We start from the raw sequence: 17,437 nt of genomic DNA, 5'->3' as shown, positions 1-17,437 counted from the left end.
GAGATGACCCGTAAGCGCCCAGCACTCAGCTCGAGCAAAGTCTCAGACGCTCGACTCTCTTTCCAACCTCGACCGCTGTCCGCCCTCTGAGGACGCGTCGACGACGCCCCTTGCGCTCCGTCGCATCATGTCCATTCCTTTTGCCTTTATTTCTCTAGTTACGTCCGACCACTACCTTCCCGGTGCTCTCGCAGTCGCAGCGGCACTCAAGGACCTGCACCCGACACCCGCCAAGGCTCCGGAAGTCAACTTCCAGACCGTGTGCCTCGTTACCCCCGAGAGCATAGATGTGTCTACCATCAAGCTCCTCCGCCGCGCCTTCAATGTCGTGATCGGCGTTGAGCTCATAGAGCAGGAGGACGAGAAGGGTCTGCAGCTACTCGGTGAGTATACAATTCGGAACTCGCAGGAATTCCACAAAGCGGTGTAAGCCCATCGCACTCTGGTCCTTCACCACGAGTGGCGTGCATAGCACCTCGTGTATAATTTCTGGGCTGGGGAACATGATCCGTCTCAAGGACGGGGCCGTGACTAGGTCACCAGCCCGACCCTAGTCTCGATTGTTCCCTATGCCGTACTTATAGACATGTCTCGCTTCTTCTTGTCCATATATGCGCCATGAAAATTGCTGATCACCCTTCCGCTGTATTAGGTCGTCCGGATCTCAGTCATGTGCTCACAAAATTACACATATTTCGCCTGACGCAGTACCAGAAGATAATATTCCTCGACGCAGACGTCCTTCCGATACGGCCGTTATCGCACTTGTTCAACATACCTCATGATTTCGCAGCTGTGCCGGATGTCGGCTGGCCGGATATCTTTAATTCCGGCGTGTTGGTGCTGAATCCCGGTCAAGATAAATTCGACCAGCTCGTCCAGCTCCTCAAGACCAAGGGTAGCTGGGACGGAGGGGACCAAGGACTCTTAAACGAATGGAGGGGCGGGAACTGGCACCGCCTGAGCTTCACCTACAATACAACACCAACTGCTGCGTACACGTGAGTGGTTGTCGCGTCCAGCTGACCCGTTCTGTATCATTGCCGTTGTTGACGCGCCTATGCTCAGATACGCCCCCGCTTATGAACGATTTGGCTCGCAAATATCGGCGATTCACTTCATTGGCCCCAGTAAACCTTGGGCAAGCCTGCAGTACCGGGCTCCCGGTATCAAACCCTCCCGGCAGCACGATGCGAATGTTCCGCAGGAGGAGAAGCGCAAGCAGGTGTACAACTTTGACTCGCTCGTCGACCGTTGGTTCGACGTGTACGACAGGTATTACCGTTCGGACGCGCCCACGGCGCGCGCCGAATTCGAGGTCCGGAGATATGCCTCGGTCTGGGACGAAAGTGGTCGGGACGAGCTCGGCGCGGAGCTTCCTCCCATCACTCTCAGCGGGACAGCTACTCATCCTGGTGGTACATTAGGTCTGGAGGATCTACGGAGAATTGCCGTAGAGGGTATGAGTAACATGGGCAGCTCTGTCGCTGACACCGAAAGCGCTGTTCAAGTGGGCGAGTACCGCTCTATGCCGTTGGGAGGTCGTGTCGACTTGATGCGGCCTAAGCCCCAACCGAGGCCGCAGACTCAGACTTGGGACGAGCATACAGGGACAGGCGAAGGCCATCGAAACGACCGTGATCGGGACTTGACGCCCACTCAGGAAGAGTACAAACAACTGCATCCCAGTGGAGGCGGCGATGGCCCGAGGATGCACACGCCACCTACTCCTAGCCCCAACGAGATTCCGCCTGCACCTTATCAGCAGGGCAGATCGTCGCCGCCAGCCTTGTCGTACCCTACCCAAGGTGAACAGTGGTCGGGTCCAGAGAGTTCTCAACAACAGCACCAAGATCAAGGACGGCAGCATGACTCTCAACGGCAACAGTGGCAGCCTGAGCCCGAGCATCAGGGAACACACCACCACCACCGTCAGCATCAGCATCAGCAGCCGTTCCGCCACCAACCTCCTTCCCCTCAAAACAGCAGTCCCGAGCATGAACCGATCCCGATGCCCTCTGTGTACCACCGCCATTCTCCTCGTCATTCTCCTGGCCATTCGCCTCAGCATCATTCGCCTCCATACCACCAACCTCAACATCACCCGCATGCACACCAGCATCATCAACACCACGAGCATCGCTCTCCCCCTCGTCCCTCCTCGCCTCCGAAGTTGTCCTGGAACCCGGCCATTGAGCCTCCCCCGAATAACCCTCCTGTAGTCAACGCGTTCCCCACAGACACGTATTTCCCCAATGTCTGGGACCAGTCGCCCTCGCGTCAGCACGACGCTGCACATCAAGCCTTCCCGTCACCACCGGTGCCCTACGTGCCCGCGCCGCACTCGGACGCGTTCTTCCGGCCGCCTCCTCCGAGCCGTGTACCAGAGCAGCTTCTCCTTCAGGGCCAGTACTCGAACGTCTTTGGACAAGCACCGCCTGCAGGCCCTGGGTCCCCTCCTGCTCAGCCCGTCCCCGATCCGACCAAGGTGCAGGCGGTGTTCCCTTGGGAGCAAAAGCCTCAGCACACCCCGAAGCGTGTTTTCCCAGTTTCGGACGCTCCCCCCGCTACGAAATACATCGAGGACGAGGCGTTGTCTTCGTCAGGCGCGCAGGCTGAGGAAGCACTCACCCCAGAGCAGGGTTCGCCTGACGCTGCCGCCGGGTCGCCGGGCCAGATACGACCTGCGCTGCATGTGCAAGCGCCGACGCCGCCGACGATTGGGCTGCCGGGTCATCTCACGTATGCGAATGCGTGGGACACGGTCCCCAGTATACAGAAGTACGCGTCGAAGCTTGTGAGGCCGCATCATCAGTATCCCTTCCAGCATGTGCCGTATCAGAGCACGGGTTCGCCCCGCCGTCGCTCCGCCCAGTGGACGGATGACGACGCGTGGAGGCGCTTGGAGAAGGAGCGCGAGCGGGTTGCGCAGGCGCGGCAGGATGCAAGCAGCATGGATGGTGATGACGAGGACGAAGGTGACGACGAGGACGATTGGGACGGCGAGAGCAAGAAGGACAGCGCCCTAGGGACCGGCAGTCATTCCGGGGGCCGCTCGAGGTCGGGAAGTACTGCGTCAGCGACGGCCGCAAAAGGGAGGAAGTATCGCGGGCGTGGTGTGCAGACCATCCCTGTTGAGACTCGGCACCAGGCTGTCCAGGTCAAGATTCGCTCGTCGTCCCCGGATGGCGATGGTCCGGTGTCCAGAGATCATAAGCAGCCGCCTCCCTCGACCAGGATTGCCCCGGAAAAGACGAAGCGTGATATGGCTTCCAGTCCGATTTTGGCCAAGAACCGCCTCCTGCCTCCGCCTACCCTGTTGCCGCCGGCGCCCGTACATGAATTCAGGATGGATCCCGACCAAATGGGACAAGCGACTCCGGCTCTCAGCCAGTCTCTGAAGCAAACGGTACCATTCCCGTCTTCCGCGTCGCCAACTGGGTTACGGTCCCCTCAGATGCTTGGTTCACCACGCACCTACTCTCCACCCAAAGCGTTGAGTCCGCCCAAGGTGCCGTCCCCGTCCAAACTGAGCCCGCCCAAGGTGCCCTCGCCTCCGCGTGTCATGAGCCCTCCAAAGGTCCCCACTCCGGCCAAGATCTCGACCCCGCCCATGTCTGGTACCGCGAGCCCTGCAAGAGTGCCGTCCACGCCGAAGGGCGCGTCGCCTCGCAGGCTGTCCTCTGCGCAACAGCAGCAGTTCACCACCTCTCGCAAGTCTTCGTTTGGCAGTACCCCTCCCAGCAAGCCTGCCTCGCCGAGGGTCGGGCCCGTTTTATCGTCGACCCCGCCGCCCAGTACTCCTTCCCCTAAGCTTCCCAAATTGACCTCTCCGTTCGGGCCTCCGATGTCTCGCTCAGTCTCGAACGACACCAACCTAACGTCGTCGCCGTCCACGCAAGGTATGCCATTGACGCCCGAGAGTGCGACCGCTCCTCCGCCTCCACGCAAAGCAGGACGTGTGTGGGACCCCGCGCGCGGCGTAGACGTGTTCAAGCGCAGTTCGGAGGAAGTACTCGCTCGTTTCCTGCGCATGGGCCCGTTCGAAGAGGATGAGCGTCGCCAGAACCAGGTTCAACAGCAGCAAGAGTAGTGGCGGAGAGATAGAGGCCGTTGTCCGTGAAGTTCCTTCCTGTCTATGTGTTTCCTTCTCACGACGCGTGATGTTTGTCTGTCTTTATTCCGTTCCCGTTTCCTCCTTTGCTTCCAGCCTCATCGACCATCCTCCAGTTTTTCTCTCTTCGTTTCTCACTGCCCCTGCACTTTCCGAGCCGCCCTGCAAGATTCGTGTCTTCCTGCAATCGCCGATGATCTCTGCATTTCCCCCGTTTCTCCGTTCGATGCACCCTGTGATACCAGGTGTTTTCATACCCTCTCGCGTGTTATCCCCTATGTTGCCTGGCACGCTACTGTGTGTACAACGGACGTTCTCCTTTCTCTATCGATGCGTACGCGTCGCTTTACCGTAATAGACAGCTGGTACAGACGCCGAAAAGACTGCATTCCGCGTGACGGGTACGCGTGACGTCATTGAAGTTGGCGCGTCTGTACGCGCCTCCATCCGACTGGATGACGTCGGTGCAGGTGTGACAGCACTCGTCGTCGTATCCACCCAGGAACCACTGCACAGTATAAGAATGCCTCACTCGCCTGACGAGCCCCCACTATTTCTGTCCTCTTTACTTCACGACCTGCACACGACCAACCTCTGAATACCCCACTCAATCACCATGTCCGACTCTACCAAGGCAGGATCCACCACTGTCGGTGCGCAGGCACCCAACAAGTGCGCCCGCTTCTTCACATGTGTATGCTGTCGTGTGTCCAGATACTGATTGCGGTTGCGTGCAGCACTGATGCCCACTGGGAGACCAGCGCTGCGTGGCAGCAGGCCGAGATGTCGACCAAGGAACTCTCTGACGAGGTCGGCAAGAACGCCGGCCAGGTTCAGACCGCCGCACGGCAAGCTGCCTCTGAGGCCCAAGTGCGTCAGTTCGACGTGTGTACGTAGGATCGCTCGTATTGACTCGAGCTTCCTTCCTTCCAGCAAATCGAGCCTCAGGTCATCTCTGCAGTGAACGAGCTCGAGGCTCAACGCTCTCTGAGCGAGGCGACGACTCAGGCGGCTGAGCAGGGCCAGTTCGACGTCCAGGCGGCGAAGAACATGGCTGGAACCACCGCCGCTACTGCTGTTGAGCAGGCAAAGAACCTCGCCAACGGCGCGTATGCGACTGCTCAGGTATGTTCTGTAGATCTTGCGTACATTTCTATGTTACTAACATGGTGGTCTAGTCGCTCTTCAACAGCCAAGCACAGGAAGGCTCGACGACGCGAAACCTGTCCTCCACCGTGCAGTCAACTGCGCAGACTGCGTTCGAGACGGGCAAGGACTACCTTGCCTCAGCGCAGACCGCTGCTCAGCCACACATCGAGCAGGCGAAGACGTATGTCGCCGGCACCACTGGTACCAGTGGTTCTGCGACTGGCAAGCCAGATGGCGTACCCTCTAGCACAGCACCCCTCGAGTCCGGTCCTCACGTCGTCGGCAACCCATACCCCGCAACCAGTGGAGCCCAGACGACGAAGGTCGGAGAGCTCTGAGCTGATGTAGAGACATTACCTCGAAGCAAGCTGTATTATATCATGTAGAGAGTCGCGTGGTAGCCTAGTTGTCATCTATGTAATGATACACTGATCGATGTATACTAAGTTATGTGTTAAACAAGAATATTGCGAGTCATGGAGATTGTAGGAACCGTCACTGCGCAGGTGCGTCGAACTTCGGAGCGAAATAGAACGTACAACCTGACATATGGACGCTTGAGCATTTGGGCGGGTGTGGCATATATGGGGCTTGTCAAACGCAGACATGCCGCAATGCGCGTAACGTGAATTACAAGTTATCAAGCAGTCGTAGGAACATAAATAGATTGATTGCCTCCAAGATCTGAGGTACATATTTACAAGATATGGATACGCGTCAAGAAAGAAAGAAGTATGATGCTACAGCACGTAGACATACATACGCACTGCACGTAGTCAACAAATTTAACTGACTGTCGAGGTGGTTAGATTTCGGTGAGTAGAAACAGATTAGTCGCCATCAGAAAACCCATGGTCACAAACGTCAAACATGCCCGAGTCCTCCAGTAGTTCACTTCCTATGTACCATCGCCGGATGTTCTTCAGCTACCGTTAACTCCTGTCCCACGAGGATGTGCAGCGCCGGAGGATCACCTTGAGGGCAGTTTTGATACGTGAACTCGTTCGACAGCATGCGCAGGGCCTGCGACTCCTTCTCTCTGTGCACCTTCCACAGCCAGCGCACAGGCGAGCACCAGATCGCCTGGCGTACAGGGTGCCACGCGATCGTCTCCAGAGTGGGACAGCTGACGGCAAGCTGGCGCATCATCTTCAACATGAGCGGCTCGTGCCTGGCGACCCATGCTTTCAGCGGAAGACCCGGCGTATCCATGAGTGTGTCGTCGTCGATGCCGGGGTCGCATACGGCGCGGATCGCCTCCTGCATGGCTTCGACGTCGCCTACGCTCAGGTGGAAGAGCGTTTCCAGCTGCCGGGCGGTGTACGGCTGGCCCGTGCGTGGCCAGATGGCCAGCGACCCAGATTCGCCACTGTCGAAGTATTCCCGCTGGACGTGTATCGGAGGCTGGACCTCATCAAGTATGTCGGATGTTTCCTCCTCCGAGTCGGAAGCGTCGGGACGCCACCTGAACAGGTCAGGGAAGGGCTCCTCGCCCTCGTCGTCGTCTGACATCCCCCACGAAAATGTGAACTTGCGAAGGGAGGTCCAATTCGTCAAGCTGGCGGCGCAGGACTGCATGACCTCTTGGAAGCTGCCCTCTATATACGGCGTGCCGTACGCCAGGCGCAGCTCCGCTAACTCAGGGAAGACCCCTGGCATCCTCGCCAGGAACTGGTGGAGCCGCACGACGTCGGTGCCATTGTCTTCCCAGAAGCATTGATCGACAATGGAAAGCGCCAGGCCCGTAGCAGCATAGCGCTGTCGTTGCGAGCCCTCGGGCTTGTCCCACTGCGTCGCCTCGGGGTATAGCGGGACACGGGAGAAGGCGAACCGAGTCGACACACAGTATGTCTCCTGGTCGAGAGCCGGAATGCCGCGCATGGTAAAGATAGGATCGTCATGCATGGACCCTGGGGTGCCCGACTCAGGTCCCCACGTCCCTGTACCATGGATAAGCTTCAGAAGGCGATCGAAGGCAAGCCAGTGATCCAGGTTCGGGTCGAAGCCGACGTTGACCTCAAGGAGGGTCGGGTGCCTGTGTATGAATTGATAGACGAGCCATGGCGGCGATGTCGCATATTGCAGATTCAGAACGCGAAGGCTTGGGAAGTGCGCATGGCGAAGATGGGCGTCCAGCCATTCCGACCCTACGGCATCGTTGACGGCGAGCGTGGTGAGGTTGGCGTAGGAGGGGAATGTGACTGCGCAGCCGAAGGGCGCAGTCTTCGCGCAGAACTCGACGCGCAGCGTGCGCAGTTGGTGCCAGCGCCCGAAGTCCACGGGCATGGCATCTTCATAGAGCACGACGCTGAGGTCGGTGAGGTGCAGCGATCCCTCGAGGAGCAGCAGATGTGCATTGGTAAGGATGCCTTGCCAGCAGGAGAAGGACCTCAGCGCGCGCAAGCTACCAGATCGGCGCATGCACCAAAGCACCGGCAACGTGTCGATGTACGGTGACGGCTCCGTCGAATGGCCTATGCGCACGCGTCTATTCTCGCTTGAGCATGAGCAGACGTCTGAGCGAATGAGACACATACCGGACATAGCCCGCACGACCATTTGCTTCGAGAGAAGAAACGACGGCCGTGAACTGGTCGCACGTAGCAACGGATATTTCTTCGGCAAGAACCAACAGCGCAAAAGTGCGGAAGCGACGACTGAGCTGTGAGAGCGTGTATAAAATGCGGTATCGTTTCGGAAAGGCCTTTTGGTCTCCAAAGTAGGACACGATCTGGAAAAGAAGCTCGTTCGGTAGGTGGTCCAGCGAGACGCGCCTCACAATGTGGCTCTGAACGGCCATGGTGAGCGAGCTGTGAACAACGTGTTTCTCAAAGTAATAAGCGCTTTATCAGTAGCTTTGACTCGGCAATGCGACGACAATGCCGACAAGGATAGTGGACGAGGGGAGCAGGTTGGGGGCAGGGAGTGCTCACCAGCCATGTCACCACCGCGTCAGGTAACGCTGTGACATAACGCGACAACGTGACAATCAGTAAACGTTTGTTACGTTCCTAATCGACGGTCAGTACCTCCACTTACATCGCTCTGATGCGGTCACACTCGTTGTATCGGACTCTTGTAACTGACCACTACAGCACTACGCTTTGGCCCTCGCAGCCAGTATCGCTTTGGCCCTCGGGCAAGCCGACCTGCCCAATGATTTGGCCATTGTTCTCTGTATAAGGAATGAGGTAAAAGGCATGCGCGGCCTGTCTCACATAAGCCGTACCCGTCGGTCGGTGCACCCGCCTCCCCCCATTGCGCAACCTCCATCCTGCTTCGTTCTTGCCGTGTCCCCCTTCCTCCATTATCCCCTAATATACTCCGCTGGACATGCGAGCGACACAACATACGATATGCATGCGAGCCAGGTGAGCACAGCCGCCAGAATTCATGAGTGTGCCACTCCCCATTTTCAAGCATTAGCATATCGAGGTGAGCGACATACTCTCGTCTAACCTGTGATGCACTACGTATGCCTGGCTCTTCGCCAGTTACCCCGCTCACTGATTGGTTTGAATCGTCCATGCGGCGTAAAGATCGATTTCATTGCAGATTAACAGCGACGCCAAGGTAAGTACACTGACATGCCATGCTAGGTATCGTATGTAGGTGCGATCGTCAATCCATGCTAATCAAGAAAAGTCCCATGAGATGGTAGCAGAAGAATGATGCTATGCAGTATGGTGGTCTGTCCCATGCTAACCTAGCATCTGGGTACCGAACGCGTATGGACATTGCGAATCTAGGTGCGTCCCTCATTAGTTGGCACTGCAGTAGAATGCCGGTATGGTATCATGACCGGACACTGCGAAGGTGAGCGTTGAAGCTCCGGCTGTGTGCAGCCTCGAGGACGTGTGTCCTGTTTCGCTCGCTGTTCTCACTTCTTGACTGGCGCGCGTCGAGCGTGCCGACTCATGCCGCGGATTCTCTCGCCGTACTTCCAGAAGGTGAATACCCTACAATCACGGTTTGTTAGCTAACGTCATCGTCGGGCCATGGTGCTAAGGTACGTACGCTGGTGGTCCCACGACAACCGCAACCGCGGCCAGGATGGTATCACCCACGCCATAGCCTAACGCATTGTACATCGCAGGCGCGAATAGCGGGAAACCGAAACCCGCTATTGAGCGGAGGAACGAGACGGCCGCAAGCGCTGTTCACATTGATCAGCATGGACGGTCACATACGGTAGGTGTCGAGGAGCATACCTGACGCAGCATGCAAGGTGAAGGCATCGATAACGTAGGTTTGCATTCCCTGGAACGTCAGGATCATCCCGGAGCCGATCATTGCGAGACCCTGTGAGACGGTAGGTCAGTAGGTGGCTATTCGACTGACAAGGGTGGTCTACGCACGATATCCACGACGATCCAGTGAGTGTGCGTTCCCCAGCCCGCCATGAGCAGTCCAACTGGAATCAAAGCTGTGCCCGGGAACACAGTTACTAACATTCATGCGTGTCAGTAGGTTGCAGGTAACCGCAGCTGCGACGTGGGACATACTCAATCTAAACTCAGGTAGGCCGACTCCGCCGTTACGCTCCTTCATCCTTCGGTATATCCGGTCGATCACTCGGGCATTGATCTGCGTGGTAACGAACAGTCCTGCGCGGGAACGTCAGGTAGGTAGACAACGCGCCGTTAACACAAGGTACGTACCGAGGCCAAGGGCGATGTAGTGCAAACCACCGATACCGACATCCTCGTGGTACACGGAAGAGAAGATACCCGGAATGGTCGTCAATACCACTGTAGGTCATCATGAGGCTCGCTGTCCATGTCGGTGAAAACGCGGTACGTACAGTAGATGACACCGTAGATGAAGGCCATGTACAGGCCGAACAGCTGGATGATGGGCTCATGCGCGAACATGATGAACGGACGGGTGAGCGACTTCTGCCATAGGGCTCCCATGCTGCACATGCAGTCAGTGGCGAGGTGTGGTGAGCATCGTTCGGACTGACTGCTGTTTACCGGTCGATTGCGCACTACGGACCGCCCGAACGGCACCTTTTTCGGGATCCATTCCCTGGCGTATGCGGGCTGCCTTCTGCTCCAGGAGTATCGGAGCATATGCTGTAGTGGACACAAGGTCAGAGCTAAGGCATAGCGTATTATTGGAGACACTCACTCTCTTTCAGGAAGATAAGTCCGCAGAGCTGAACCAATGCAGCGACGATAGTCGTTGCCCAAAAGACCCATCGCCAGGTAGACCGCTCTGCGATCCAGCCTCCCGCCACTGGACCAATGACCGGACCCAACAAAGGTGCCAGAGAGTAGATAGCGATGGCCTGCCCACGCTGCTCTGGTAGCCACATGTCACTGAGGACGGCACCGCCAGTCTAGGGCAAAGGTTAGTTGGTGCGCCTACGCTCTCAACACAAGGGTGCTTACTGCCATGGGTGCGCTGCCGCCAAGGCCTGCGAGGAAACGGAACGCGATCAGCTGGCCAGTGTTCTGCGAGAAGCCACAGCCTAGGTTCCATGCTGCAGATATAAAGTGGTAAATCGGCGGCTGAACCGCACGATGAGGTGTGAATCGACTGACCAGTAAACCACAAGTTTCCGCCACGGAGGACATGAACGCGTCCAAACATCTCGCTCAGAGGACCTAGAAAGAGCGGTCCGACGGCTAACGACGGTGCGTGAGCTCTCAAGCCACCGATGGAAAATCAAAGTTCTCACCATAGGCAAGAACGAATACCGATACGGTCAGACTGGTTATGGCGCCGCTCGTTATGTGGAACTGTTCAGCGATCTGTTCGGCTGCCGGCGCGACCATAGACGACGATATTGGCGAGATGAAGGTAAATGCCGACACAGTGACCGCGGCAGCCCACTTTTTCTTCGTCGACCAACTGGACGTCTATGTTCAGGTATCTACTGATGATTGACAAAGCGTTATAGGTCTCACTTTCTCGGATTGGCTGGGTCGTCCGGACCCTCCTAGTCAACTATGGTGGCCCCGTCATCTTCGCTTGCGCGCTCTTGCTTCTCAGGCGATGACTTGTTGGCCTTTTCTGCGTCGTGCAGGCCAGAGGTCAGTGTGGCCTCTCGGCCGCTGTCATGAGACTGACGGTCATGCTCGTACGCTGGAGCGGAAGCGGCGTTGGGGGCGTCAAGCGCAGGCTCAGCTACTTGTGTTTGGGAGTCATTGGATGCCATGGGTAAGGCGGAGGTACAGCGGGCATAGGTGCGTGCAGGACCCCTGGTTATATAGTTGGTCACATCCGGGTGGGTCGGATGGAGACCCATGCACTATGAGTACCTCGCGCATCCGAAGTGACAATGCCGAGCACATCCGTAGGCCCGCCAACGCTCCAGGGGCACCGAACCCCCCGCGGCAGCTGCAGCCGTCGACTGTAGTCATGAGGGATGAGTAACGACATTTCCCCTTTTAGGCAGGTTCTAGGTTCCCTTCAAAGCCCCCGCCACCGACACGCCACGCGAAGTACCTCAGTTACAGGGTCTTGCATATTTTTTTGACGGTCGCCTCGCGCGAATCTTTGTTTGTTCCAACCAAAGGCACCCAAATCCGGCAGGTAGCACGGTCAGGCATGTCACGTGTGGAGCGGCTTGGGCTCAACACCTACCGGATATGGCTGACTTTGGTCGGAACAAACAAGAATTCGCGCGAGGCGACCGTCAAAAAAATATGCAAGACCCTGTAGAGTCTGTTTGTTTCGATTTGCTCACCACAGCATGCCACTCGTTGATCAATCTGACATTAATCTCAAGTTTTGCACGCGCCCTTCCTCGGCTATGGCTTGGCTGTGTTCGGCATGGCCAATGGCGGCGCCGAGTGGCTTAGATGCCACTGGGCAATTCGTTCAGCCGCCAGCGACCACACTCGCCACCACAACGATCGCGATCGCAATGCTTTAGCTGGACCGTCTTGTTCGAAACTCTGAGTCGCATTCAGACAAAACGAGCACGGTGGACAGTTGCATCTTTCCCCAAGACAGCGCCAATAGTGGTATCACGCTGCAAGTGCGCAGCACAGTGATTACAGGACGCTATGCTAGTGAGAAAACAGAGGGGTATACCGAAGCCAGTGATACATAGTATAAGGATACGCAGTCCGGGTAAGAGCCAAAGGCCTGCGTGCGATTTTGTCAGAACGCCGACAGAAGACGAAACAGACCTTGATACTTACTCAAACGGAAATCGCAAGGCCCGCCCATGGAACCTGTACATGCTGTGGAGATGCCTCTGGGTATTCGCGCACCGTCCCACTGAGGACGAGAGGGAGCAACTCGGCAAGGAGGGCGCCCGCGTCTAGTGGCTTGTCATTGATCGGCAGGATCAAAGGAAGCTCTTTTTCAGGTGAGTGGCGGTATGGTGGTGGAGGTGTGAGAGAGCCCGTTGGTGGAAATAGATCAAGCACAGAATAGCCAGGAGGATCACAAGCAGGAGAGGTCGTCGCACTCTCAAACGAAGGAGGAGGGGTAGGAGATCGGTCGCGTGACACAGGGGCCACAGATTGGGATATGACAGAGTTGCTTGAAAGCTCGTCGGGACGATGTACGATCTCATGTGAGATACCTGAGAGGGATCGAGCCAAGTCCGACACATCCGACGTGAGCGAGACTGCCGCAGTCACTGGAGAATCGCACATCTCCAGCTTTGGAGGTACAGGACCATCCAGCAAGAACGACGTTGTCGACGGAGTCGCAGAAAGTGGCGTTGGATCCTGCGAGGGATGGGCACTGATAGCCTCTTCTTGCGTGTGGGACGGTTCTACATCGACCGCATTCGTCGAAGTTGAGGACACAGCGCCATCAGCACCACAGGCCATGCTAATAGAAGCACGGGGGGTGATTGCAGAAATGGCCGACTGTTGCGAGCACTCGGTTGAAGAAGAATCGACCGCTGTGATCGGCATAGACAAAGGGTGAGTGAGTTATCAGCAGTCGTAAAGATATCAAACGCACCCGCGGATTGAGAGGTCACCGGCTTGTTATACACTCTTGTAGTAGAGCCGCGGAAACCAGTGAATACTTCGATGACCATCGACGCTCTGCGCTCCGGTGGTTCAAATGTGGCAGGTTCGACGACGGCAAATGTCGTGAACCAATCATCGATGTTGTGCGTCTGCTCCTCCAGCTCGTTGCCTCTTCTCGGTAGAGGATTTGACACGGTCTGGCCTCTGGCCACAGCGCCACAGCCACGAGGTCGCTTTGGAAGGGGTTGAACTTCAGCATCAGATAGACGACGCTTACGCTGCAGGGCCAATGGCCGCGCGATAACGCCATCGGAAGTCACAAAATTCTTGCGTGGCGGCAGGGGCCTGATCGTGCGGACGGTAGAGATGGCTTCGTGAGGAGCAGAGTCTTGGGACACGCAATGCTCGTCGGGCTCATCCCAAAGCCAAGAAGTAGGAGAGACGTCCGGTGTATCCTCCGGTGAGCGGTACGATGATCTAGGGACTGCCGTGAGCATAGTGCCATAAGATGGGCATCCTGTCTTACCGAGGTCGCTTCCGCATATGCCGCTTGCAGCACTCTTCGCCACGGCCTTCAGTGCCGCGTTTGCCAATGACAGGGCTCGGCAAGTCATCGTCGTCACTACAGTCTGAAGACGAATAGTCGGAGACGAGAGAAGGTTCTGGGGAGCTCGGCAAAAAATCTTCTGCGATGAGAGGAAATGAACGGGCTGGAATGACTCAGCAGAGTCTAAGTAACATACCGATGTCAAAGTACAAGTCAGCGTCGAACGACTCAACGTCGCCGTACATCGGTGGCGCGAAGTCCTCGACATGCGCTGTAACGCTGTTCTTGGTCTCGACATCGCTTAGAGTTAGATGGGCGAAGACGTCGGCGAGTTCGGAGTCCATGCTTGCATGAATGTCCTCGGAAGCAACGAATATATCGCAGAAAGAGGAAGCGAGCAGCTCCATCCTCGAGAACACGTCGTGGACCAGGCACAACGTATCCTCGTCTAAGGAGGTCTGCGCGACTGCAGCGGTGATGTCTTCACGAAGAGTGGTCCATCGTAAAGAGAAAGTTTCGATGGCAGAGTCGCCGTCTACAACAGCTGAGAGAAAGTCATCCTCCGTTTTTAGCAGGCGGTCGCGGATGGAGATCATAGTAGACGACTAGAGGGCGAGCAATGTTGAGGTACCACACAAACCCCGTGTACATGATATGTAACCTGGAACCCGGCGTCTGTGACTTTTCGCACGACGTGTGTCCAAATATTTGGCTCGTCGCTGTAAGCAGGCTGTAAGTATCATTATATAGTACAATCCAATACGCCTGATGGAATGCCATGGATCGTGCTCATTGTCCACAGATCATGCCATTGTTCGCAAACCAGATCTCTCCGCTACTATACTTATCCGGATAGGGGCTTCCTGATCTGGTTTGTGCCACACTGGATGCCACGTCTACTTATACATTTACTTGTACCACGTATTTACTGTGATTAAAACGCATGTTTGATGCTATGGCTACCAATTTCCGGCAGCTTCTCCAGCGCCACGTCGTTGCGACGCCGAGATTAGCAGACGGCGTCCATTGAGAGAGCACAACCACAAGACAGTGACACTAGCAGCACTGTCCCCTGTATAAGGCAATCAATATCACGTCACGGTTCCTATGGTTCGATATAAATGGCAGTTGTTGTAGCGCCGGTGACGCCCAATTATTTGGCCATGGTCGATTGAGACTCCGACGTAGTACTCTCGCGACCAGAGCGATAGGTGATAGCTCGTACCTCTTTCGCCTCTTGATCTATCCTGTCATGCATCTCGGTGCTGAAATTACTGCTCTGCAGCGCATAGCGTCGCGTGCGCGGGCACTTGCTAGCAAGACTACGACTTCTCTGCAGTCGAGCCCGTCGAACCTCGTAACTACGGCTACCCCCATACGCCCTCCCCAGATGCCTTTCCCTCGCCGACTTCCATCAGCAATGACCTCGCTGCACAGGGTCTCCCACCAAAACTCGCTGAGAAGATCTCTCGCGCCTACCACCGAACGGCCATGCAACTCAAGAGTCATACTGAAACACAGTGTAACCGTGCGCTGCAAAGCTCAGCACGGGTTGACCCCACTGGACGCGCTACTTCCAAGCACCTAGCCTCTATGTTTACGTCCGTCATGGCATCTCGATACTTAAAGGTGCTGGAGAGCTGGCGGAGTGCCATCATGGACATGGTGTCGTCACGTATTCAGCACATTACGGCTTCTCGGAGACAGTCACCAACGCCTCCATCTAAGCCTCCTTTCAAACAGGTAATTGTAATTGTATGCTCGTCATTGCCTTGCTGACTTGATCTCTTATATCTAGGCTGCTGTACCGATTCTAGAACGAGTATTTCAGTGCAATCCTCGCCCTACGCGGGCTGAAAAGCAGCAGCTTGCAAAACAAACCGATATGGAGTACAAGCAAATCAACATTTGGGTGAGTACGTCATTGCCTATCTTTTGGTATTATACCCAACATGAATAGTTTCAAAATAGACGCAGTCGATCCAAGAAGGCCACACCAATGTCGAGCCATATCGAAGCCAGTCAAGGAAGCGTATCGCTGCCCCCCGATCTAGCTGCTTCTCTAGTGAGAATTTTAGACAAGTACGTGGTAGATGCCATTGACGCCCACATGCATGGCGCTGAGGTATGATGCTTGTCTTGGTCGAGCTACCAGAGCTAAGATATCTCTGTAGGAAGACATGCACGCGGGTGCCATACCTTCGTTTGGACCGTTCAAGTCCGAGCGACCGCAACATGCGTTCCCAGTCTGTTATCCCCCATTATGCTCATACGACCCCTTCCCTATTGCACGAGACTCGCGCAAGCTCGCAACCCCTTGGTTCCGATTGCCGACACCATCACGTAAAGAGCTCGCCTGCAGTGACTCCTCCGAAGAAGTATTGGCTCTCCTCGAGCAGCTCACCCTTCGCGAGGAGGGCATGGTGTTCGAACATGCCCCGCCAACGCATCGACTCAAGACAGGCTCCGCTTCGACAGTAGGCTTCACGGTTCTTCCGCCATCTGCTCCTCTACCAGCCCTCCTACGCACGGGCACATGTTCACAACCCGACATATCGGTCGAGCCTGTCCGTCGTTGCAGTCAACGATATTCTCCGCGTGCAACGTCGAGTTCGACAGCCTTGCCGGCTACGTTGAAAATGGAGGCATCACCGGATCACGCAAGGGTCGCGGGAAGGCGCGCGTCGAACAAAGCGAAAGCTTCCAGGGTCTCCAGGGCTCGGGGTGTACTTGAGTCTTCGGCACACGAGCTTGAATCCCTGTTCCCCCATAGCATGCACTCTCCTGCCATTCTTTCAGCTGAACCGAGACACGACGGGCTGGCGAATGAAACCGACATCCGTCGCCCGTTGAGTACCGAGCCGTTCGGTCAACCGTACGCGAAGAGGAGGTCGTCTGGCCGTAGAGCCATCGCATTGCCGAAACGTACTCCGAAGACCCTGAGCCGCTTTCGCCCTGCAGGTTCCCCAACACCGTCCCTCGATTGGTCAGTCTCCTCGTCGACTTCGTTTGCCCCCTCTCCCAGTCCATCTACGTCCTCTCCCGAACCTAGCACCCCATCGCGCAGCCCATCTCCAGGCCCCATGGCTACGCTGTCGCGTATGTCGTCCTTGTCCTCGATTCGCTCCGTCTCTTCGGCGTCGAGCTCGTCCTCTGATTGGGACATACTGCTGACGCCCCCATTGCTCCCGACATCTATGCCCGACATCCTTGTATCGGAGGATCCCTCATTCGGCCTGTACTCTGATCAAAATAATTGGGACAGTATGGCGATGAATGGACTTGATGACGGCTACATGGACTACTCCGTCTCGTTCTCTGGTGCGGCACTGATTCCCAACCTATCCGCGGATCCCCTGTTCAAGCACAAGGCTCCTCTGGCATCTGTCGATTTCACATTGCCTCTCGACACTTCTGCGCTGATCTTCTAGTTGCGTCATCTCTATTCGTGCTGTCGTCCGCTGTCTGGTATCGCTCTGCCCTATACCCAATCCCGAATGTGTAGCCATAGCTTTCTCTATCTCTGCTGGGTTTTGGACGCCGTATCCCGTCCTTGTTCCACCTCCTAGCCCTATTTTTATTAGTAATATATTGCCCGCGCCGTCGAAGCCTGAGCTGCTTCGTAAAGGTCCCTGTTTGTGCTCTACTGCCGTGCCGTAGTCCGCTGAAGCCAAACCAAAT

The 17,437-nt window shown here is 56.3% G+C and overlaps 2 protein-coding genes across 2 annotated transcripts; one reads left to right on the top strand and one right to left on the bottom strand.

Moving 5' to 3' along the window:
• Positions 1–12,148: 12,148 nt before the first annotated feature.
• B0H18DRAFT_1076366 (uncharacterized protein) lies at positions 12,149–13,974 on the bottom strand. Its single transcript, XM_048031244.1, has 4 exons — positions 13,953–13,974; positions 13,199–13,895; positions 12,421–13,136; positions 12,149–12,364 (listed from the first exon to the last, which is right to left on the bottom strand). The coding sequence occupies exons 2-3, from the start codon at positions 13,821–13,823 to the stop codon at positions 12,421–12,423; spliced, it is 1,341 nt and encodes a 446-aa protein (XP_047884363.1). The 5' UTR covers positions 13,824–13,895; positions 13,953–13,974; the 3' UTR covers positions 12,149–12,364.
• Positions 13,975–15,364: 1,390 nt separating this feature from the next.
• On the top strand, positions 15,365–17,187 carry B0H18DRAFT_1131360 (uncharacterized protein; the record flags this gene model as incomplete). The annotated part of the gene is made up of 4 exons (XM_048035502.1): positions 15,365–15,499; positions 15,555–15,668; positions 15,717–15,881; positions 15,931–17,187. The coding sequence occupies 4 exons, from the start codon at positions 15,365–15,367 to the stop codon at positions 17,185–17,187; spliced, it is 1,671 nt and encodes a 556-aa protein (XP_047884362.1).
• Between the last annotated feature and the right edge of the window lie 250 nt (positions 17,188–17,437).

This window comes from Fomitopsis serialis (assembly GCF_022376445.1).
Source record: "Fomitopsis serialis strain Sig1Antser10 chromosome Unknown B0H18scaffold_635, whole genome shotgun sequence".
In the NCBI taxonomy this organism is placed as follows: Eukaryota; Fungi; Basidiomycota; class Agaricomycetes; order Polyporales; family Fomitopsidaceae; genus Fomitopsis; species Fomitopsis serialis.
This window is presented reverse-complemented; position numbering and strand designations above follow the sequence as displayed.